The following is a 25,687-nucleotide window of genomic DNA, read 5'->3' as shown; positions in this document are numbered from 1 at the left end:
CCTGACTAAAAGCCAGCACGAGCATATGACCACATGCCCCTAAATGCGTGGTCAAGGCTCAAACTATGTCCACCTATGAAATGTTTGTAAGTGTGTAGGCATGCATGCATTTCAGTGCGTGTGTGTGTGTGTCCATCCTCCCCCACTTCAGTCAGCTGTTGAGCTCTGTAACCCGCAGGCTGAGAATCCTCTGCATGTTTGTATGTTTCTATCTGTGCTCCCTAAAGTTCCCGTGTGTTAGTTAGCAGTTAGTGGTGGTCACACTGTGGATATCACACCCAATGTGTGTTGTATTTTAAGATTCATTCTCTACTCTTTATTGCTCACCCTTTGTTTTTTAACTACACTGAAAGCATGTCCTTGGTACGGAGAAGCAAATAGATAAAACAAGGTCAAGTGTCATCATGATTAGGGTAACTTGCCATTGTCAGCGTGTAGATTGCTAGCTCAGACATTGTTGCTGGCTTGGGCAATATCCAACATTTTAAATCATAATATTGTTCTGCCTGAACATCACAGTACACATTATTAACGACATTGGAGTGAGTATGTCGGAGGTCAGATTTTTCTTAAAATAAGTAATTTGTTTAATTTGTATTTTAAGTTGACTGGTAGTAACACTAATGTGAATAAATAACTTATAATGATGTGCTGTTCACTTCCTTACTTGCCCTTTTGCAGTAACATATTCAATGCTTAAATAACAAAATAATATTAAACAGGAATTTTCAATTAGTTTTACAGAAAGTGTAATACAGCATTACACAGTAAAGTACAATATCTTAAGTGCAGGTAATCCCACAGTGGTTCCCTTCCCTCTAAACTACGAAGGTCCAGCCAGGTGAGAAAAACACATCAAAGACACATTTGGTTTTGTTTACATGCATAATTGGATGGGCACAAAGTTGCAAAGCCTTAAGCGTGCCACTGTAACATCCTCTGTTATAATACTAATTATCACACTACACTGATTTCCAGTAGTTCCAGATGCTGTTTCAGCATTAATGATCAATCATATAATATATTAATGATGACCTACAGGCTCAAAACAAGAATTAAATGAGGGCTGCAGAGATAAACAAAATGGTGGCTTAATTATGATCTGTAGATGATTATTAAATGGCAAGTGCTTCTTTTTTTTTGTTTACTGTTTTTCCTTTCCAGTATCACAACCCATTTATTGCATCAGTGTGACAATACACTACACTGAATTTAATGAAATCATGTGTAAGAATTGCTCTCAGGCTGAAAATGTTTGTGAACTGAGTGTGTGGGTTTAACTTTTAATAGCATATATCTCAGGTTTGAGGCTATTCAGAAGAAAAGGGAGTGGTACTGTGCAGTTAATCACATAAGATGTAAGAAGATACAAAGCATCTCCATATGCATTTGAGCTTATAAGAAAAACAGCTGAAAGCATCACACTTCTTCTGTTGTGTTTCCTTTCTTTCTGCTCAAGATCATTTAACATCTGTAAAGAGACGTACTTGTTCAATAAGCCTGTCTTAGAAATACAGGGATCGATGCAATAATAGAAATGACTTACAGCCTGAGTGAAAGGGGGAGGAGGGTTTGGAAAAATCAATGGAGATCACAATAAATACAACTGTGTGTGTTTTTTTAACTAGCCTGGTTGGAGATATGGTTGTAGTCAAGCAAACACAGGATATTTATTAAACCTGCAGAAGGATGCATGTTCGCTGCAGGTGGCTGTGTGTGAATGCATGGCTCACTCATTGATTGATATGGTTGTCAGTCAGTGCAACAGGAGCTTTTGTTATGGAGTCATTTGTAAAAATGATTGATAAGAGGAAGGTTGGGAGTGCAGATAGGGTAGGGAGGTTGGGGGAGGCAGGCCAGGGTCCTCCAGGTTAAAAGAAAAAAAAAGGAGTACAATACAATACAAAAGAAAAGAGGAAACAAGAGCATACCAAGAGACAAGTCGGACAGGCGGACATTAGACCAGTAACTGACAGAAACGACACGAATAGACGAGACGGAGGAGGAAGGAAGGAAGGAAGGAAGGAAGGAGGAGGAAAGGAAGCAGGCAAGGGTTCTAGGGAAAAGGGGAAGGAGGTGAGGGATGCAAATGCTCCTCTACATATACTAACCTTCAGGTCCCTGTGCACTATGTCATGTTGGTGAATGTGATGGACACTGTCTAGAATCTGATGGATACAGTGACTGTGGAGACAAAACAGAGAGAGGAGGGACGGTGGGGGGTGAAAGGAAGGATGGTGATGGATGGATCATGGGGATTCACAGGGAGAGATGGAAGGGGGGATGAATATGAAAAAAAAATAGGATGCCGGGTGAAAAGAGTGAGAGGCAGGGCCAATAAGAGATGAATAAGAACAAATTTAAAGATGAGAAAATGGCAGGTTAGTTTAGATGAGGCCAAGTGGCAGAGATGTTAGTCGAAATAATGAAAACGAGGAGGAGGAGGAAGAGAAGGAGGAGAGGAGGACAGATAACAGGGGGAAGACAGAAGAGAGGAAGAGGGAGATTGATGCAGATAGAGATGTTGGGAGGGGAGGGATGGGTGGGTTGGAATGCGGGTGGAGGAGACAAAAACGGTTCGTTTTGCTTTTTTAAACAGGATGAGAGACAAGAGCAGCCACAGCAGAACAACCTGACAGACAAAAATCACAACAACACTGACAGAGGAGAGGAGAGGAGAGGAGAGGAGAGGAGAGGAGAGGAGAGGAGAGGAGAGGAGAGGAGAGGAGAGGAGAGGAGAGGAGAGGAGAGGAGAGGAGAGGAGAGGAGAGGAGAGGAGAGGAGAGGAAACCAAAATAAAAAAAGGTGACAGATTGTGAAAGCTCTTTAAGAGCAGAGATAGATAATAATACAAGAAATAGATCACTTATGTATATGATGAAACTGAATCATAGGCTGGTGGGCTGATGCCAGGCTATTTTTCCATTACTAAAAGGAAACATCATTGTGCGTGCAAAAGACACATGTACCTACCTCACTCAATTGTGTGTGCATGTGCATGCCTGTGTGTGTGCTCGCGTGCGCACGTGTGTGTGCACGCGTGTGTGTACACTTAAACGTGTATGTATGTAGGCTTGGAGGAATGAGAAAGTGTAATGTGCAGAATATGTGACTAATAGCAGGCGCAAAGAGACAGGCAGCCTGCAGGATCCACACCCACACAGTGTCTAGTGAGTGGGAGGACTGAGAGAGAATGAGAGAGATCTATGTGCATGCTCGCACAGAAACACACACACACAAAAATAAAACATTTTAAAAAATCCAACTGACTGCGGTTATTTCCTGATTGTGAAAACTGATCCCAATGGATATATACATAATTCTACCATTAAGTGTCATAGTGTCATATGTAACAGAAAGTGACAAATGTTATTGGCATTAATAGACTGTTTAGCCCCTACTATCAGGATAATTCAATTTAAACCTCATTTCAAACGTATTTAACTTGACAACTTGCTCCAGTGATGTGGTGTACTTCAGGTTGTGTCAGTGCTCTGTGGGTGTGGTTACAGGTGCAACCAAGACCCAGCATCAAATGATGGCTGCAACATACTCTTTACTTGTGACTAGAAAGGGCAGTGAGCATATTTTTTTCCTTGTATCCAACTGCTCTTTAACCAAGTGCAAGTTCTTGTGCTGAACCCACATTGAACTTGTTTTTAGCATACAGTATTATTATTTACTGTGTATAACATTATTAGATATCATTAATTCATCATTATGTAGTCCGAATGCATTGACCTTGCCTACAAATCTTGTTCACCAGACTCTACATGTTGTGCATGCCTCTAGCCCCTCACTGTCCGAAAGTACTCGTCTGCTGATGAACTCCTGGTGGGGCAAAGAAGCAAAAAAAGTGCAGCCTTCGCCACGCTTGCCAAAAAATGTGACTTGCTCAGCACTTTGAGCAACAATGTCCCACTGTTCTCTGCAGGGGAGTAAAGAGATACTGGGAGGAAAATCAAACACAGAGCCCGTCTGTATGTCAGAAGTGGGCACCTTCTCTCCCTCTTATGTGCATATGTGTTCAATACGCACAAAATCATTAACGAGAAAACAAACACCAAAACTTTCCCAAATTTAATGTTTACACAGGAGACTTCAAGCAGCCAATCACTCAAACAGATCAAATAATGATTTTGGGGTCACTGTAATTGGAGGAGATGTATGATGCCATATTTCCATTAATTCATAAATAAATAAATAAATAGAAAATACTCACTGTACCAAAATATAGCTCACTAGGCTTGTGTGCAATGCAAACAAACTAGTAATTCCTGTTTCCTGCCATGTTTTCACTGGTGTATGACCATAAAATGAATGTGAGGACGTCCCAACAATATTCTAAAATGTCATCATGGAAACTTGGAAGCATATAGTTTTTTTGTCAGGGGTTGTTAGACAAAAAGCTCTGAAATCATTAGACTTACATAAGATGCATGTTAATGTGCTTTGTTTGTTTGTTTGTGACAGTTGCCAATCCAAAATAACTTATTAAATCAGCAGTGCTGTTTGTACCTTAGTGAGCAAAAAAAATCCCTAATTAAGCTTTAGGTGGAATTTACTCCCAGGTTCTACTCATAATAGCCTCAATCAAATCAAGCACTGCTGAGGAGAAACTCTTGATATATTCTGAAAGGAGGCGACAAGGTGTGATGCAGTTTGGTGTGTGTGAGTGTTTCAGACTAATTATCGGAGCTAATTAAAGTCCCACTTCTTGCTGGTCTCCAAGGGAGTGAGGCTGGGGGTGGGGAGGGGAGGGGGGCTGGCCTGGATGACTGACATTCAGAAGGGAGGGGAGAGGAAAGTGAGTATGTGTCTGAGTTTATGCATGCGTGTGTTTGTGTGTGTGTGTGTGTGTGTGTGTGTGTGTGCATGTGTGCCTGCTGTGCACCTACTGTACTGTACAGTACTAATAACTGCCAATCACAACTATAACCTCCTTAGTGATTGCTGTCTTCACCACCCACCTTCTAACCCCTGCTGTACTCATCCCTGGCTCACACACACACACACACACACACACACACACACACACACACACACACACACACACACACACACACACACACACACACACACACACACAAGGATTAAAAAACGGTGACTCTTCAGCCTTTGTTATTAGGCAATAATGACTGGACTGAAGCCAAAACAGAAGCTCCTCAGCATCAGGCATAAGGAGCTGGCAGTTGTTGTTGAGACTGCTAAATATGCAGTTTTGTTCTCCTTAGCACACAGGAGATGAACAGGCAAAAAGCCCAGATAATAAGTAAACTGAAATGCTTTACCTTAGGCACAATTTTTGTGGCGCGACAAAAGTTTTGTTAGGATTCCACGAATGGCATAAACCAGTCCATTTTGTTACATTGCTACAGATGGTTTCAGTGATTAAGACACAGGTTAAAGTTTGCTTCTGAGGTGCAGAAAAGCAAAAAGAAACAGTACTCTGTTTTAATATTATAAACTAGCAAGTTTAGATAAGACAGTGCGCTTTCATGAGAATCTTACATGTCATTACTTAGACGCACGTCTTTTATGTCAAAATGCACGATCCAATCATCTAAAATGATTCTTCTTTTTCTGCAATAGCAATGAAATGCCACATTTATCACTTAAATATACTCTGTACGTCATCTGTGCCTCTGTAATATCCTTGTCATGGCTGTGAAACATCTAAGCTTGCTGGTAGCTGCATATGGTTTTAAAAGTAATATATTGTATGTGAGTTGTATGTTTGCAGAACAAATTAGACCACTGTGTGAGATGACCTTTTCTAGTGACATTCGGGTCTCTTTGCCACCCGTTGTTGCTGCTGCCGAGCCTTGCAGGCACAACAGCTGTCATCAAATCAAGTCATTTGTATAGCATACTTTATAAAAACTGGATCAAAATAATGCTAGACCCATCACTGACCTGTAATGGAACCATAAGTTATATTCAATCTGTCCAATGATCTCAACAGGCACACCTTGTAAAAATCATATCATGCCTGATTTAGTTGTTAATAGAGCTACAGCATAGAGGACCACTTGCTGCCCTGCTATCCAAGTTAACTATATAATGACAGTTACATTAGCAGCAATTAAAAATTAATTTAGCAACAAAGCTATAGGTATCTGTCAGGAATCAGGAAACCTCAAAAATCACCTCATGCCTCCATTGCTCTCCACGACTGCATATGCCCCAAGACCATTGTTTGGGGTTGTTTCAGGTTAGCAGTTTCTTTATCAAAGAAAAAACATCAGAGGGAAAACTATATATATATATATATATATATATATATATATATATATATATATATATATATATATATATATATATATATATATATATATATAGAGAGAGAGAGAGAGAGAGAGATATATAGATATAGATATATACACTTTTTGTGTACGAGAGCACTATAAGTCATCAACATTTCATTACTGTTATTGCTGTCCCATAACACTGAAACACTTAAACATCCATTTTATTTACTATCTATCTATTTTGACTTAATTTAATTTCAAAGCATTTTCAATAAATGTAAACCAAGTTGGTCACAAAGCCAATTAACTAAATGAGACATTGTTCAAAAGCCCAGTGTCCTCAAGCTAGAGGTCAAACAGCTCTGGAGTAGAGACTACAGACAATCGTTTATTGTGCCATATTGACATGAATTCCTACAATATCAGACTATTCATTTTCACTTTTGATGTTGTTGAATGGACTAACACCCACATCACAACTGTCATTTTCAAGTATCTCGCTCACTTTCCTCTCAGCCCACTGTCTGTCCACCCCCCCACTACTCCATTTCCTCTTCCACCATTGGTTGAAGTGAACTGTGTGTGTCGATGAGTCAGCACGAGTGGTGGGAGTGAGATATAAAACAACATGGGTGGTGGTGGTGAGGGGGGGAGTTTTCACCAATATGAGTTTGTTGATTTCATTACAAATATCAGTGACCTATGAGACAAAAGATGCAGTTTTCATTATTGTTAGCAAGGGAACTGGGTTCAGTGTTTCCTGCGTTATGGTCTTGTTACTGTTTTAGAGACTACTTCTACTTATGTGACTTGAAACACTTTTAACAACAAACATGTTACTTTTGTTTTAAAGAACACAAAATGTGTACATCCATCAAAACGCTTTTCTTACTTCTGCTAAGTGCTTCTCAGTATGACATGTTTTGCACTTAGCAGAAATCACTTTTATTACAAACTCTGTTGGCAGCTCAATTTTCACTACAAGATGTAAAATGTAATCACAACAAGCTGTGTGCTGCAATTAAACTAGCAGGCACTCACTCGCAGACTCCCATTCAGTGTGAAGTTTACTTAAATTGGGCGACAACATCCACCCCACTTTTCACATCTGAAGACTTGGAAAAGCTGATTTTCTTTTATAAAGTGTGATTTTGGTCTTGAAAACCCTCATTAGTTAAACGTTGGATTGAACCTAAAGGTCGTCCTGTTCTCAGTGCAAGAGGTAAAGTGCTGTGGGATTGAGAGAGGGGGAATAGTGAAAATGAAGGAGGAGGAAAATAATTGTAATATGCCAATGAAAATAAAAGGTAAAGTTAGAAGTTAACAGAAAGAGAGAAAGGGAAACAATTGAGAGAAGAGAAAAGACGATAGAAACAAAAGAGGACAGTAAAAACAAACAATAAAAAACAAAGACAAAAATTTAGCCAAGAATCAGAAAACATGCAAGGGGGGTGTGAGGAGCAGAAAAAAAGGTAAGAAGAAGGGCAGAATGTGAGAAGGACAGGAGCAAAGAGTAGAAAAGAGAGTAAAGCAGAGTCACAGAAGAAGCGGAAAAATACGTAAAATAGACAAGAGGAGACAGAACAACAGAAGACATTTAAGGACGAGGAGAAGCCCTTTCACACATACAGGAGTGACAGCTGCGCTCCTACCTGGCGTCGGCCTCGCTGTAATACTCTCTGGCAACAATGTCCTCAAACAGTTCACCTCCGGTAACCCTGTACACGCGCGTGCACACACACACACACACACACACACACATACACACACACACACCAAGGTTAATACTGGGAATGCTTGGATTGGATTCCTAGTCCATTTCTTTTTTCCTACAGTACCCCCCCCTTCCCCCAATCCAACCCCTTCCCACACTGTTACCATGGAAACTAGAGGGAATTGCCAAGAGATGGATGTGGATGGTGTGGGTGGTGATAGTTGTGTTTGGGGGGTGGGAGAAAAGTATAGGAAAGCGAGAGAATTATGTAATTGCATATATATGCCAGGGCAGGCAAGTAGTGGAGGATAACTTACAAGTCAAACAGGAGGTAGTGGAAGCCCTCCTCTGATATACTGTCATGAAGACGGACTGGAAGAAAAAGATAAACAGACATATGAGAGATTCTCAGCATATAAATCATTATTTCACTAACTATAAATTCCTTGACTGAGTACAGTCGAGGCCTAGTTAATATTTGTTTTAATGCAAATTAATTTATGAATAGCACAGCGTAACACTGCTGCATTTTAACTATATTAAACAACAAAATGAGAGATAAAGAGGGAATAAGAGATTGTGTGGGGCTAGAAACCATATGGTGTCATGATAATTGAGCCCGACATCAAATGTATTTACAGTACAGTAGGAGATTAGAGCAATAAAGGGACAGACACAGATTACACACTTGTGTATTATCATGCTGTGTACTGCTACAACTTTTTGTAATATTAAGCAATAGATGGGGTTTACTTTGTAGAGAGTTGTGTTAGATGGGTTTATATTTTTAAGGTACTATTAACAAACTGATCTCACTTTATAAATAGTAGTAGAAATGTGATCAATTTTGTGAGAGAAGAAGTAATACATGGATGTTGTATAAATCAGAATAATAACAAATTGGCCTTTACTTTGAATTAAGTAGTAATAGATAGGGTTTCATTCTGGACAAGCAGTTGGCGCTAAGAGGTGAAACATAAAAAGACATGTCTTCACCAATGTTGGGGTGTTTCAACAGGCGACAAATTCGAGCCTCTCTCTCCAGCTTCTGGTGATCTGAAAGGCAACAGAAACACAGAGACAGAGAGATAAGAAAAAAAGAAAGAGAGAGTTCAGGAGGAGTTATCCTTAATATCTGACTGCACATCTCACTATGACCAAAATCACTGATGTGATGTGCCATTTCACGGTTTGATAAATATCCAGGCTGTCTGAGATGTGACACAAACAATACAACAAGTGAACTACAGAGTGTGTAGATCCACCCAGTGGGAATAAAGCTGAAATACAATAATGAGGTGTTTCTTGAGGTTCTACAAGATTGTTGGTGTAGTAGTGTTTATTCCCAGATGGATGGATACATTAACAGCACTTCAAATAAAGGGTAAAAACCATTTAATTCATCTATTAAAATGAGGGCGGGATGTGGGGGCAGAAATCAACAGATGGAGAAACAATAGAGTGGGCCCTGTTTTATAGGCATGACATCTATCAATTCTAGAAACCGACTGAAATTAAAGTTATGTTCACATTTTGTGTTACTGAAGAAAACAGATTTATGTGCGTATAGAGATCAAACTAACACATTAAATCAATTTCCTTCATCCAATCTTTTTGTACATTTTGAAACCTGCATTGTTTACATCCATGTTTACTAGCTAGTGTTCTCCCTCTTTGGCAGGATTGTGTATGGTGCCACTTGTGTGTGGGTGCGTGACAAACAAAATATTGCTTTACAGTGCTACTAGAGGTCAGCGCCTCAGCAGGGCTGCGACTAACAATCATTTTCTTTATTGCTTCATCTCTATTTTTGCAATTGATTGCTTGGTCTAAAGTCTATTGTGACTTCTTCAAATCTCCTTTTTTATCAAACAGTCCAAAACCCAAAGACTCTTCATTTTTTTTCATAAATGACAAAAAGAAAAAATGCACATCCATATATTTAAGAAGCTGGACATCTTTGACATCTAACATAAAAATGGCTGAAATTATTAATAGATTATCGAAAGTTGTCCCAGTATCGATTTTCATGGCATCCGTGCACTAGAACAATACTTATTGGGAATGTAATAATTATAAATTATCCCAAGCATCTTTTTCTGCATTATAATCTCTTTTTTTTCTCTTTTTTTTGTCATTTTTACTGAAGCACATCGAGCCGCATATATGCAGATATTGAGAGATCTGTGATAGCCTAATGTCAGCCTCCATCTTTCAACTTCCTATCATTGAAAAGCAGCCGATAGTTTCATATAATCATATAACCCAACCATGACATGAATAAAAAATAATAATTTTGCTCATATTTTGTGTTACATCAGGTCCATTATCCTGTTTTAACAGGAAACATATCAGGTTATGAAGGCAACATAGTCACAATAACATTCAATGTGAGTCAGAATACAGGACCTCTAACTCACTGTTTGATTAGAAGACTAGATTATGCATTAACGTGTGTGTGTGTGTGTGTGTGTGTGTGTGTGTGTGTGTGTGTGTGTGTGTGTGTGTGTGTGTGTGTGTGTGTGTGTGTGAGGGCATATATGCTTATATAAGAGCTTAATGATACTTACAAACCTGGATTCCACGGTTATCAAGCAAGCACTGCTCTTTGCCCACATACAAACACATACACATACACTATAGGGGTGGACCACCCTGTATGTGCAGGCATGCAGAGCACAGCAGAGAGCAGAAACATGGCAATGCATATGTTCACCCACATCCATGTACAAGTCGAAAACACACACATGCACACATGCTGTACACACACATACAGTACACGCAGGCACACAAATAGACCAGCAAAACACAAGCACATATTCACGCTGGCACTGAAGAGTGACAGTGAAGTGTAAGCCCCGTGATTATAGTCTTAGAAGATGAGAGGAGCGAGGCGGAGAAAGGAGTGGAGGAGTGTTGAAGAGGGGACGGAGGAGGAGGAGGAAGGAAAGAGACAAAATAGGAGGGCGATTAATATGCACAAAGCCTGGTTGCTGCCTTTCAGTTGAAAGAATATGACATTGCTGATTGTTTATGTTGTTTCAGCGACCACCTGCTCATCAGCGCCAGCTTCTTATTTTGTCTTTTTTTTTAACTCTATTGATTTGTTCTTCAATTTTTCAATTTGATTTTGGAGGAGGCTATGGACACAATGAATGGTTGTTTTTCCCTTTGCTTGTTTGTTCTTGTGTTACATACGTCACCTCAGACACTTTTAAATCAGATACTGTTCTTTGGACGAATGCATCTCTGTAGTTTATCAGTGTGTTTGGACTCAGTCACACTGAGTAGTGTTTTAAAAATTACCAACTGTCCAATCTCTTGAACACTCCCGGATATGTTATCCATCATACTACAATGTCAAATGGTGGAAACATGTCATAAGCACAAGCATCGCATTTCATTCTGTCACTGGCATCTGCTGACATTACTCTGCAAGTACAGAATTGGCTCTGAGTAAAGCACAATTGTTCATCTTAGCTTAGTCTACCAGATGGCCAAACTGAGCCTTTGTTATCTCCATATCTTTGAAGGGCTACATGAGCGAAGGCTAGAATAGGATAAATAACTGATAAATGTAAAAAAGAATGAATTGTTTTCCGTTTTCGTAATTAAAAATCTATTTAAGGAAGACATTCACCCTCTTATCAACATAATGAGTTTTAATGCAAAGCCACTTGATAAATTATTTATTTCAATAATACTGATACAAGAATATTTGTTTATCAGAAGGCATGGGCACTACAAATAAAAGAAAAGTGATATATACCATTAACTGTGCTTCTTTCTAGCTTTGCCTAAGCTTAAGATCCTTTAGTGGTGGAAACCGTGTAGGTCAAAGACAAGATTTACAGCTGAAGATATACAACCTCCTTTGTAAAGGAAGGTCGCCACTCAGGTCCTTTATCTCAGCTCTATCAGGCTGAGTGGGTCAATGTGAGATAAACCTACAGCCAACACTACGAACGACAGATCTGCCCCAGCATACCCTCTTGTAATGACTGCTCTTCCAATAAAGACTGCACATCTGTCCGTACTGTGGGATAACCTTAGGGTGAGGGGAGGTGTGGGCGTTTGCGCGGAGACAGCAGTGGATGAATCGTTGAGATGGTATCATAGTCTTATTTGATGTTGCCACCACTGTAGCTCTAAATAAAGATATGCAGCTAGTCAGTGTTTGCTTTGGATTGCGTACATGCTGAGAATAGAAATGGGTGAGTGGTTGAATGGATAAATCAGTAATTAATGCATCCATATTCAAATGATACCATGAAATAAGACTATATATTGTCTAATTTTGGATGTCCTTATATTGTCAGACAGCATACCTGTAGGCTTGTCCTTGTTTTAAATGCCGCAATACTGTAAAGTGATGTCGTTTTCTGAACATAACAGACTGCTCTACTTGTTGTAACATGTTACCCAACTGTTATTTTATCCACATTTCTGATTGTTAAGTATCAAAAATCTCACTTTGTTAACATCTTCTTGAGGTACCAATAGTCATCCCTACAATACTGTCACAGGATTAATATTGAGGCATTTGGTCAAAATTGTTATTCTATAAAATTCTGTTGCCCAGTCCAAGCATTTATGAAGTACTTTTGAGGAGATTTCAAAACATCCGAGATCTATGTCATGTATCGCCACAGACTGAGCTCGGTTGGCTGCTTGTACAAATAGACATACGAAAAGGATAGATAGATGGATGGACGGACAAACTGGTGTACTAATAAATGGTGGTAGATTGGCTTGTGTGTGTTGGCTAGTTCTGACATTCAGAGCAGAGCATAACTAAAGGACCCGTGGTGATAGGTGCAGATGAGGTAAACAAAACAGAGAAGCACCGATCCATCAGCCAAACAGCGGAATCAGCTGACATTCCCCTTGTTGAGTGCCATCAGCCTCTCTGCAAAATGGATGACACTGATAGCAGTTGGCTGAAGTTTATCTGCAGTGTCACATCAGTGTTTTCGCTGGCACATTCATGAGATATCAATTCCTACCATCAGTTTGTAAGGCTATGTAAATATTTCGACTATTGGCTATGTTGTTATTTTAAGCACTGGTATCTGTTCATCGGTGCCTCCCAACAACACTATGTATATTTATATATTAGTTTAATCCATCAACAAGATGTTATAGAAGTTTTAAACTACATTTGGAGCATCAAGATACACACAACGGACAATTAAAAAGTAAACATTCAATAATGCCCTACACTTTGAGGTTAAAAGTGTTTGCTTCTCTTTGAAACAACAAGTTAACACAAGTGGGATCAAACCTAACCTGGACCTCCGATGTATGGTGCTTACTATAATTGGTTTGCTTGGTCTGCAACTGTGGCCAAGTAAGAGTGGTAATACAGGCTGCTTTGGAGCTCAGTGAGTCAGTCAAACATCCATTTAGTCAGGGGCTCAAACAGTCAGTCAGTCAGATACCAATCCTGTGCTTCTGATGTAGCAGGGTAAATAAGAAATGAGGAGGAAGGAGAGAAAGGGGAGGAGGCTGAGGACTGATCCAGAGGGAAAGGAGAATGAAAGTGGAGAAAAAGTGGACAAGCAGGAGCAGATGGGTTTTAGAGATGAACATTAGCACTGCAGTTTCACTGTGTGAGCTAAGGACAGGTTTCAGTGAAATATGTGGGCATCTATACATTGGAGGAGCAGAGAGGAGAGGAATGAATTTGGGTTAATCATCACCAGTGAAGGCTTAAGTCTCAAGAGAGGAGGAGATGTATAAAGACAGCCACAAAGACGGCCAGATATAACCGGTGTTCAGAACATTTGACTCTGGCCAGTTGGGAAATGTTGAGTATGAACTGCATTGCAGTCCAGAGGGTCAGGAAGCAGCCATGTTTAAGTCAAAAGATATGCAACACTGTAATTCCTGTACATTTTACAGTAATGGTAGGGCAGGACTCCAATGTCACGGTGAAGCTTGACTCTTGGAGAGGAAACTACATCACAATGTCAGGATTGGGATTTAGTTAGAAGGCGACACTGTATGCAGCATCACCCTCAATCTTTTAGCTAAGTGGTCTAAATGTAAAAAAAAAAAAGGTTGAAAATTGTTGATCAATGTTTCCCAAAGAACTAGAGGACGTCCTCAAACGCCTTGTAGGTGTGGATTACTAACAAATTGGGATTTACTCACATGTGTAATTACAGTTAAATTGATTTCACTTTATAATAAGGCTTCATACTAAAGTTTAATACGCACTTGACTGAGGTGACTACATCTGTCCTGGTTATTTGACATTGACACAAAGATGGCCGGCCGAACCAGGTCAGATCACTGCTGTACTGCATTGCAGGTGGATCTCAAACACACACAAGCACCACTGCTCTCTATCATGATAAATTATAAGGCCATACAGCCACCTCTGGCAAACCCCTGTCCAGAGATCACTGCCAATAAACAAGTTCTGTGATTGGTTGAAAGGCCATGCCCAGCAGACCTGTCCTACATTTTCTGTTGACATGTGTTGGATTGGCATTAAGCGTTTTGCGGCAGCAAGGGTGGGGTAGTAGGAAGATGTCTGACACAGAGGGGAATCCTCACTGCGTGTCGGTATGTATTATTATGTGCAATATTTCATCTTACTGCATCTCACCCTTCCTAACTTTCACACACACACAACTGGGCCACAGCTATGATTATCTATAAATGCCTTTGTTTGATATCATAACCCAGTGGTACCCATGGCTTTTCAGTGAATCATCATGGCTTCAAGTATTTAGACTACTACAAGCAAGAAATCTTTAGTCTCTTCTTGTTGGAGCTGTAATAGATCATTGAGAGAGTTCACTGTGCAGTTGACTGAGTGCATCACAGTCTCAGCTCCTCCACTATGGCTGTCTGTATTTCTCTGTGTTTGTGTGTCTGAGTGTGTGTGTGTGTGTGTGTGTGTGTGTGTGTCAGAGAGAGAGAGAGAGAGTCAGATGAGAGTCCCGTGCTAAAGGCATGTAGGCGTACAGGCGCATGGCCCTCAGCTGCCAAGTGCCTGGGGTGCCTTTTCTCGCATGACCCCTCCCTCCCCTCCGCTACCATCTCCATCTGCCAGTCCTAAACAAACGCTCCTCTCAAAGTTGCTGCAACCAGGACTCTGAGCTCACTGACCTTACCTGCTGCTGCCTGAGAGATATGACAACAACAAAGCGACCTTAACCAAATCCCACTTCTAAAGTAGAGCTGCAAGTCATTGTGACTGCCTTGAAACCCGGTAGTGGCAGCCCATGTCAGATAGGTCATGGAGCTATAAATAGGACCTGAAGTAGAGGTAGTATGCAGCAGCTCTGCCGGCTCTAAAATTGCTCCTCTGTTTCATAGAACGGGGCTCATCCATTAGTAAGGAGTGCAGCACTAGCATTGTGCACCACCCAGTCAGGTCAGATCAGTCCTTTTATCAAATGTTGAAGCAGGGAGATCATGCTGTGCCTCAGAAATATGGTGGGAAGCTGCAAGCACCTGCGCTCCCTGATAGCTAGAGTGAAATGTATAGGTCTAATGATAGCACAACCTATAGGTGAATCATTTATTGTGTGTGTGTGTGTGTGTGTGTGTGTGTGTGTGTATGCATGTGACTGTGTGCTGCTTTAGTTCTCATCAAGCCAATCACAGGGATTAACTGTTAGCCCCCTGCTAATAGCGCCGAGATAATGGAGGATGGGTTTAATCTCATTAATTGATAATTGATTTTTAGGCCACCTAGGGGCAGAAGAAAATAAGTGTGCCCACAAAATTGACATATCATGACTTTTAAGTTAATATGGTAAAGTTCTTATATTCTGCAACATCAGTCAATTCATTTGGAGTCATGCTTCTGGGTGGTGGCCCAATTTTCATTCTCTCTTAGCTCTGTTGTTTGGTCTCTACTGTTTAATGCTCCACTATATTCACCAGCTAGTCTCTAACTACCTTACCACTGTTTGGTGCAAAACATTTTGTGAGCAGTTGGTTTAAAGAGGTGGAAATGACGTAAGAATGAACCTAAGAGTATAGTTGTAGCCAGACATCTGAACAATGAATTCAGTATGAAGCTCCATAAAGCTGAGGGAAACAGCGGATTTTGTTACAAAAATGGCGATAACAGCCACTTTAAAGTCAAGTATAGCACTGCAAAATTTGGTCATTGCTTAATAAGAAAGCTGAAACAGTTGAGAAACACTGGTCTGTTTATCACATATATTTGTCAACAAACAAACAAACAAACATTTCTCTCTAATCCGTTGCTTTTTGAGTGAAGGTATCACAATTAATTTTGGCCTAATATCTGCTGTTGCTGAAAACAGCCTGATGAGTGTGTGTGCGCCCGTACACGCGTGTGTGTGTGTATGAAGGCAGGGTAACAGTCAAGTGTCAGTGTGGTGCCACCTGGCAGGGCCTCGGCGGAGGGGCTCCAGTTACTAGGCTGAAGGGGCAGCAGGAGATTTACACTGAGCAAGTGGTGGTGTGGAGAGCTACAGCGACCACTGTGCTGCTGGAATGGTCTTCATGGCCATGGCATTTAGCCTTGGCTTAAACCGTTACTGGCTGCACAGCATGTGACACTAATTAACGTACTTAAAAGATCTTTTTTTATTTCATCCATCCATCCATTACTGTATGATCGTATATAAAACATTATTGCATTACATTATTACATAGATAAGAATTATATTACATTTTACAAACATTTAGCTGGTTCATGCAGAGTTAAAATGAGTGTGGAAGGAGCTTAACTTGCTAAAATTAAAAGTAATTATTATCAAAGACCTCAAAACTGACAGTCTTTATTCTTTGACAGTGTTCCTCTCTTCAGTAAGTAATCCTTTAATGGCAAATCACCAGGAGGAGCAACAACGATGCAGCTAAAAAACAAAAAAGGTCCAATTATCCAACTGACTAAATGTGAGTCTACTTCAGGTCCTCTCCATCAGTCAATCATTGATTTTTAGAGAGCAGCAGTAGTTCATATATATATATATATATATATATATCATCGATACAATTGTATCATCGATACAATGTCAGGAATAGTGTAATGCCATAGACAAGTACACACAGGCTGATTTTCATCTATTGCATTACTGACTAATTGACTAACTGTTTTTGTTCCAGTCAGATGTCCACCAAACATTGTCTATTCATCAGGGACAATACACATTGACTAATATCCAGATAATGTCAATGCATCAGATTTAGCCTAAAGGTTAATTTTCAAGCTGGACAGATGAAGTATAAGAGTCTCATGAGTAATTCTATACATGCTGCTAATATTTTCTCGTGTTTGCCCTGATTCCCTCTATACTCGAGGACGCAATTGGCACTGAACTCTGTGTGGGGAGGGCTGCTGTTTGGCTGCACAAAAGTTCAAAGGGGGACGAGAATCCTAGCCCTGTGTCAACCATGCATCTCCTGGAAACTTTGACAGCCAAGTTGAAATGAGCGTATGACACAGAATTAAAGCTATCAACCAAAATGCTAACTGTAACTCAGAAGCAGGAGAGTGAAAGAGGGGAACTTGGTGTTCAGAGGAGCTCACTGTTGGGCCATCACAATACCAGCTATGCTTTGCTGTCAAAAGCTTCTGCAACTGTTCCATTGTCCTTTTCTCATACACAGACCTCAGTGTGATACAGTGTTGTCCTACGCAACACCATCTGAGAGGGTAATTGCTGTTAGATCTCACTTATGTAACTGTCTACACTGTAGGTGTGGAGGTGACCACTGGGACAGAGAAACTATGAGCGAATTAGGCATTCTTGTACTGTTGCACATTGTGCTTTTAATGAGCGAGGCAACACTGAAATTGAGCAAGGCTGTTTTTGCGCCTCAGGGTACAGCACACATTGGTCTCAGTTCTAGTGTTGTGCTTTGATGGAATTAACAACACCTATGATGAAAAATCCAGAAATATGGATGCGCTTACCTCTTGCAGATAACTTTTTGGTGTTGATTATTTTTGCGGCATATTCCTGTCCTGTGCACAGCTTAACACACCTGCGCACCACTGAAAAGGCTCCCCTGTAAAATACAGAAAAAAAACATTTACTAATGGAGAAATACCTTCAGCACACCTGCAACTTCCTAATGAACAACAAAGAAAGTGGTGGATGACCTTGGCCAAGTTAATGACTGTGGCTTTGGTTTTGCTGAGAACATTTTCTGCACAGCTAGCAGTTTTACAGTCCCAACGCGGAATAGACCTGATGTCACTTACTCACATGTTAACTGTGCTGAGCTGCATTAAGATTACGCTGCCAGAATATGTCTGCTTAAAAGGCCCCGGTGAAGATCCCAATAGACCGACTGGGTGGTTGGGTGGGTGGGAAATGGGCACATTGTTCTCATAGCTATACTCATTAAATAATGTATGTATCCTATTCTTTACAGATACATTGTTTGTTACTGTATACTGCATACAAACATGCTATTTTCTGAAAATGTTAATAAAAACTGTTAAACAAAAAAAGATCCCAATAGACCGTCAGCATATTCTAAATAACACGCACACATGTGGTGTTTGCTAAAATGGGCTCTTAACGAAGCATTAGTGAGAAGGTTCATTACCTTGAAAAACCTGTTACAATGCACACACTCACATCAAGCACTCACATCAAGCACAAAACTAAAGCACAATGTCTTACAGCCACTTCATATACATACAATAAAATGTAGACTTTTAAACACTGATTATCTGGATGTATTTGGCCATAAAAAATGTCACAGGGAGACATACTGAAAATCAAAAGCCTCAACACAAACATATGAGCATTTCCCTTTAGAAAAAGTGTTGACAGGTCCAGTTTAAAATGGGAGAAAACCTTTTCAATTTAGGTTTCACAACATCCCAATATTATAATCCAATACTTCTTCCTGCAAAAAGGAGTTTAGTTTGGTGTTGTGTAGTTAGAGGATGTGGGGAAAACTCCAACTATGTGTGAGAGCAAGGTGTACAAGATTAAACATGACAGTTGAGTTAAGCTGAGTTGTTTGTCTTTGGACAAGAAGTTGAAGTGAAAAAAAAAGAACCCTGCTGGTGCCGCTGGTCTGCATCCACACTAAGGCAGTTACAGACAACCAACAAGGTCAGGGTTAAAGATGAATGACCAGGTGACCTGAGACTTAGATGAGCAGACACTGGGAGAAATATCTACGTGGAGAAACAAAACCCAGCAGAATTCAAAAGGTTTTGCAGTACTATTTAAGCAACAATAAAAACAACATCAAGCTGAAGCGAGTTTGAAATGTCCCATCTCAGGATCGGGACACTGTGGTATAGTTTAGTGGATGAAAATCAACACGCTTAGTAAGTGTTTTTCTTTATTGAGCATGTGCACCATGAAAGTCATTGACACACAGTTGTGTATGAGCACTGCATGGGCGACACCAGCCACACACGCACACAAACAAACGCAAATGTTACTGACACCACAGCTGTGCCTGGAAAGTTCACACTCTGTGAGGTAAGTATCTATCGTCAGGGCTAAATATGCTTTAACACACACACAGTTAAATTAGGTAACGTGTCATGATTCATTGCTTTTCGAAGTCTGATTTGACACCCTGAAGCCAGACATGTAGAGATTTAAGGACCTCAGATTATTTTTGAAAAACATCAGGGCCTTTAGCAGTCAAGGGTTTTGTAACCTGATCACTCTGGGCTTGTGGTGTGATGTTACGGTCTCACAAAGTGCCTGTGGCGTGGAGGAATTACAGGCTATAAGATTTGTAAATCTGTGCTCAAAAGCTTCAAGTCTAACTGTGTTTTCAGGAGCTCTATTAGCTGTTGTAGACTTCTCTGGAGCGGCTGTGTGATGAAAGGAGAGACTTCTGAGAGGTGCCCTTTAAGTGTGTTTATCTCAGTGAGTAACTGTGACAGGAAGCTACAGTTAAGGCTGCATGCCTGTTCTTGTTATTGTTCCTGGGAATAAAAAAATCCTCCCATGTGGATTATAAATCATTATGAGGAATTCAAATAGTGAGCTCCTTTGTGAGGACTCCTACTGAAGTGTAAGAAGATACTGATATATTTGATTATTAAAATTTAAAAGACTTAAGACTTAACTAATATGCAGTGCATACATGGCACATTGCATCATAGCAGTGTTTTAGAAATAAAGCTGTAATGATTTCTCGCTTAATTGAAAAGTCAAATGTTGCTGCCTTGTGGTAGCCTTATTTCTCAAGCAACAATGTCAAATATTTGCTAGTTCCATCTTCTTAAATGCAAGGATTTGCTGCTTTCAAGACTGTACGTGAAAAGTCTTTAGGTTTTGGACTGTTGTTTGGACAAAAGGAGCAATTTGAAGATGTCACCCTTGGCTCTGGGAAACGGTGATGAGCATTTTTCACATATTTACAAATTTCGTAGACTAAAAGTACGGCTGAGAGTGTTGCAACACTTTTAGGCTACATCGGATACACAATATCTCTATATTTTGACATTTCCTCAGTAGCACGAACTGGGTGACAAAATCAGTATTGTATGAACTGTAATACAGCCTTTAAAACAAGGAAAAGACCACACTTACAGAGTAACATGACAGGACAACATCCAAAATGTAAGACAGTATTTAGTCTTGTATGATAAGGTAATGACATAATATCAATACATTGCCCAGCCCTAACTAAAGGAAAAATCAGTAAAATAACTAATTGACATTGGATCAAAATAATCATGAGATCCTGCAGACTTTTGCCAATTTACTATGCAACTCATACATACTGTACATCGACGCTAAAGCATGCTGTGGCGTTTGTTGTAAAGCATGGTCGACATGATTTTGCAATGAATGGTAAAAACATGCTAAAGCAAAGTGACAACAACTTAATGTCATGAGCCCTGCAAAGACAGTGACACAGTTAGCGACTGAGCACACGACCATCAGCTGCCCTCAGATGTTGGATTAGTATAACCAAGGTACAGAGAGCAACAACATGAGGATGCCGAGCCCTTCACCTGCGCTCCTTCCTCCAAGTGGCCGAGCTGGGTTAACAATAAAATTGGTCTATGAAAGATATTTTTCAGTGCAGGGCGGACAGATTTCTCTCTCTCTCTCTCTCTCTCTCTCTCTCTCAAAGAGCTTCAAAGCCACTCAGAGCTTTTAACTGGAGCATATTGTGTTGAATGCAGCGAGGCCTACACATTTGATCTGTTGCCTTCTTCACAATGTCCTTTTTAATCGGGGGCCAGGAACATGAAGTCTCCCTGGGTTAGTGATATATTGGAGCCAGACATGCAAAACCGTCTCTGCTGACAATTTTTATTACTTATGGGATGAAACGAGCCTGAATGCAATATCATAAATCAGTCTGTTTATCTGGGCAGTTTTAATATATCTCACTAAATGACTTGCTGCACCAAAAACATATGCTTTGATTATCAAATACCCTCCTACTGCAGGCTTGAAGGGTGGCTCTGAAAACATTTTAGCTAGCACTTCACTGAGGACTGGAGCTGAAGCCAGCTTGGATTCACAACAGTACAGTGTATTATAATGGTGACCCAGTTTCATGACAAAAAAGAAAAAAAATCCTATTAACATCTCAGTTAATTACAGCCCCGTTCACCTCTCTGCTATCTATCCTTATTTTCATTATACTTTCACCAAAGTAAGTCGGAGTAAAGCTAAAAACACAGCTGTTGTTTAAAGATTACAACACAGTGCCTGCAACAAGCTCACTAGCTAGCTGTCTTCTTTTCAAGGGGGTATTATATCTTTTTAAAGCTACTTCTAAATTAGTGTTGATACACGAAAAAAAAAGACAATTTACTTCTATAAATCCTGCAATAAAACTTTATTTATTCAAAATCCAATAATGTTGTTTGACTATCTTCAAACACATTAGTTAACCTTTCTTTGTGGAGATGAGATGTCACATGAGCTGCATCAAGATTTGTTCAAGATACACTCTGGTTGGTTGGTTGGTTGGCAGAAGAGTTGAGTGGATGATGTTTGTTTTTGATGGCAATAGACTGTTTTCACCATTAACAGTACGAGCTTAAGAGTGGATCAATACCAGCAGTCCGCGGGCCGACTTTCAACATGCCCATCAAGAGAAATTGGGTGAATGTTGAAGGTCCTCTGTGGCTTTTACGTAGTGGGTTGCAAGGTAGGGGCGCACCAGTACCGTCTTCTTCTTCTCTATGCTTATTGGCTGATCACAAACCAAACCAATTTTAAAGATGTATACCACTGCCTACTGTATCGGACCGCTGCCTACTGTATCGGATTTTGTAAACTCTGCACTTTTACTGACACATAAATTGTTTGTTAGATATCGCGGCGGTCTCTGTCCTGTCTCGTTTTCTTTGGTTGACTACAGCTCCACGTAAAACAACTTCCAAAAGAGTGTCTACAAACAGTCTGACTGCTGTTTCAGAGGTTTTCTGACCTTGCATTTCATAAAATGCCAGGCAGACACAAACTCAATTGAGAGCTTACATTCAACAAATAGTCAAGCAAAAAATGTTTGCTCATTCACGAGGGATTATCACAAGGTCTCCTTGGATACACAGCAAACCACCGATTTAAGGGGAAGTAGAGAAGGTGGGTCGAAGGAAAGTGGATACATACACAAGAAATTACAAACAAAAGAAAGTCTGGCACTTAATCATTCATTGAATTGTTGTCACTGTTTGAGTGTTTAAGTTATTGGTCACGTCACCAGTGAGTAGTCAGGCCTCAGATAATAAAACAGCCCTGACTGAAAACAAAAGCCTCTTTATCATCGCTGCTATTCACAATCACAGTCAAATATATTAGTACAAAGAAACCCATTGCAAAGGTTTACACATCCTCCGTTTGTGAAAGTAAATTAGAACCTTTCACTATATTTCTCAAAATGACATCAGGGTTCAACCTCTCTACCACGAAAACCCACAAATGGATACAACACATACTGTACACTGTGCTTCTGATATTTTGGTTTGGTTTTTGTTGTGGCCGCACTTTTCATCACAGCGGTGGCTGGCAAAACGGCACGGGGCCAATCAAGCTATCAGCACATAACACTTGACATGCATGATATGAAACAACACCAGCGAGACGCATGGCACGCTACAGCAGCAGTGCAAACAATGAACACCCGAAGAGGAGCGATTTCTCCATTGTTCCCTTTACCTGGCTAATAATAGATTAAATGTTGCAATATTGAGACTTTAACAGTGTGCCCAGTGCTCAGAGGTGAGTTTGGTGACCTGACTGACCTTTAGTTCATTTCATGATATAACATCACCTTTAAGTGAAATTACTACTACTTGTTTTTATCTGTTTTCCTTCCTTAATGGTATAAATATATACATAGCGTAGTTTAGTTGTTGCCTATAAAGAGCAGAGACAGAATTGAGTGAGTTATGACACTGAAACATCCACATTGCACATTTTTAAATCTCCTATGGCACCAGGGCAGCATTGATTAATTAATAATAATGATACATGGAATAAACTGACCTTAAAGGACAACACAATTGCATACTGTTTTTCTTTGTTTATATTTGGCAGACCCTGCCACCTTTCTAGCTTCAAACAGTGAGGTGTGGATGTTATTTTCCTCTGAGAGCAGGTTGTTTATTCAGTTATGGACATAATAATATTTCTGAGTCTGTATTGTTGCCTCATTAATATTCTAAATATTAAAATTCTAAGTTTAAATTAATCATCAAAACTACACAGTAAATGTATTAGCTATAATGCCTTTTTTAAACAATCGTGCTGGAATATTTGCAGCGTTCTTTTAAATAATGGCTGATCTGATTATTTATGAGCAGGAATTGTGTCTGTTCTAAGTCATTAGATCTTATAAAATATGTGTGCTACAGTTAATTTGGCTTCATGAGCAGAGATAGAAGGGAGTTGTTTAGCAGTCGCACCACGTCTTATCTGGTGTTATCTGCCACCAAAACGCCACTAAAAAAGCTTCCTAAGGAAGACTGAGCTGTCACAGATACACTTCTTGTATCGAACAAAAAACATCACATCTATATGGCAGCTTCAGGACTTTTAATAGATGCTATAAGGGGGAAAAAATAGGGAAAATGCTAATGAAGTGTTTAAAAGACAACAAAAAGAGACCTGAATGGCCTGTAAAATGTGACTGTGAGACCACAAGAGTGCACTTCATGTGCAGATCTTTTGTTTTGTAGCTTTGCACAGGACACGAAGTAACTGTTCAGGAGGATATCTGGTGAAACCACTCAGAAACTGTCATGTGTGCAAAAGCATAGCATACTTTCGTGTCATGCACATTCACCATATCTGATCTATGAATCATTGCTCTCGTTCTCTCTCTGTCGCTCTTAACGTCACACGACTCTTACTTTGAAAAACAAAATAAAAACAGAGGCCCAACCACGTTTCTCTGATTTAAACTTCTAAACAAAGGCACGTTATTAAAACTGCACACGTTGTCAATACTGCTGCAGTGTTTTGCGAAGATTTTAGAGAAGACACATGGGGAAATACTCTGAGAAGAGCAGGCATCTGTCAGAGACACACACACAAACACACAGAGCAGCGTATTTTGAGAGCTGTCATCCCGAAAAAGCACACACACACGTACACACACACACACTCACGCACAACACTGCTGCTAGCCTGCATAGTCGCTCAGCTCTGCGCTGCACTGCCTTGAAAACGAGCCTCCTGCTGTTTATCCACATCACACTTCATCTCTTCCCACTCTAAGCCGCCCAAAAACACAGCACAGCAGACCCATACTCACTTCCCCAGCTCCTCGTATAGCTGGTACTCGTCTGTGAATCGTGTACAGGTTGTCGTGGCCATGTCGCTCCCCTGTCTCTCGGCTTCTTCTACTTTGACAGCTCCGGGGAAAATGTGCGGGCTCCTTTTTGCGCTAAAATGTGCGTTCAGGGTACAAAAAAAAGGGGGGAAAAAAAAAAAAAGGTCCGCCCAGCAGCTAGACGGCCGTGGGAGCGGTGTGAGGTGGCCTGTCGGAGGCGCCGAGGGAAGGAGGGCTGGATACGGACAAGACGAAGCGAGCAGGGTGGGTGTCTCTGTCTCTGTCTCCGTCTCTGTCTCTCTCCACTATCTGACAGCTACCCGCGCGCTCAGCCCAACACACCCGCGATTCAAGCTGCCCGACCAGAGCACGGCGAGTTCCGGCCGGGATTTTCAGAATAAAACGCATATTTTCATATTAGTTTTTCTCGATTGTTTACACACGCATTTTCTGAAAGCATGCCCCATACTCTCAGAACTCTACACACAAATCAAAAATCACACACACAATTGGCAAAACCCCTCAATTCTCCTGCAAAATGAAACTTTACATTCAAAACAATGTTATTTCTTCTCAAAATGGTATTTTGTTTTCAAATGGCACACACAAACCATCAAATGAGTAGACATTTAGAAGAACCAGTTGAACACTGATGTGCTCAATGTAAAACACTGTGATGAATGGACAACACTTCTTCTTTGATCATAATGACTTAGGCCTTTTTTTTGTTCAGTGTTACAGCTCATACATGACTGTGTTGTAAAATATTTGAGAATATTGTTTTTATACTCAGGACACACAAATACGCGGTAACAAATATATTTTATCCACCTTGTGTTGGTAATCTTTCAGTTCTGCAATACAAATAGTAAAATACTGTAAATACTGTGTAGGAATACAAAGTAGGAATACATTTCCCAAATACTTGAAACATACTGTATTTTTACGGTCAACAGAACAGTCCACAGGCAATACTGTACTACTGTACTCATTG

General features: G+C 40.2%; 1 protein-coding gene across 48 annotated transcripts in view; it reads right to left on the bottom strand.

The window, feature by feature from the left end:
* Nucleotides 1–25,034, bottom strand: part of camk2b1 (calcium/calmodulin-dependent protein kinase (CaM kinase) II beta 1) — a 69,515-nt gene extending 44,481 nt beyond the window's left edge. For 10 of the 48 annotated variants that reach the window (XM_037096968.1, XM_037096969.1, XM_037096975.1 and 7 more), the window contains exons 1-5: nt 24,676–25,020; nt 17,879–17,973; nt 8,962–9,021; nt 8,283–8,337; nt 7,904–7,969 (exon numbers count right to left, since the gene is read on the bottom strand). In XM_037096968.1, coding sequence (XP_036952863.1) covers nt 7,904–7,969; nt 8,283–8,337; nt 8,962–9,021; nt 17,879–17,973; nt 24,676–24,737 — 338 coding nt within the window. In that variant the 5' untranslated portion in view covers nt 24,738–25,020. Of the gene's footprint in view, nt 1–2,111; nt 2,185–7,903; nt 7,970–8,282; nt 8,338–8,961; nt 9,022–17,878; nt 17,974–24,675 lie in introns of those variants that run through there. The other 38 variants (XM_037097015.1, XM_037097016.1, XM_037096994.1 and 35 more) reach the window with 15 other exon arrangements.
* Between the last annotated feature and the right edge of the window lie 653 nt (nt 25,035–25,687).

The sequence above is a fragment of the Acanthopagrus latus genome, chromosome 5, assembly GCF_904848185.1.
Source record: "Acanthopagrus latus isolate v.2019 chromosome 5, fAcaLat1.1, whole genome shotgun sequence".
In the NCBI taxonomy this organism is placed as follows: domain Eukaryota; kingdom Metazoa; phylum Chordata; class Actinopteri; order Spariformes; family Sparidae; genus Acanthopagrus; species Acanthopagrus latus.
This window is presented reverse-complemented; position numbering and strand designations above follow the sequence as displayed.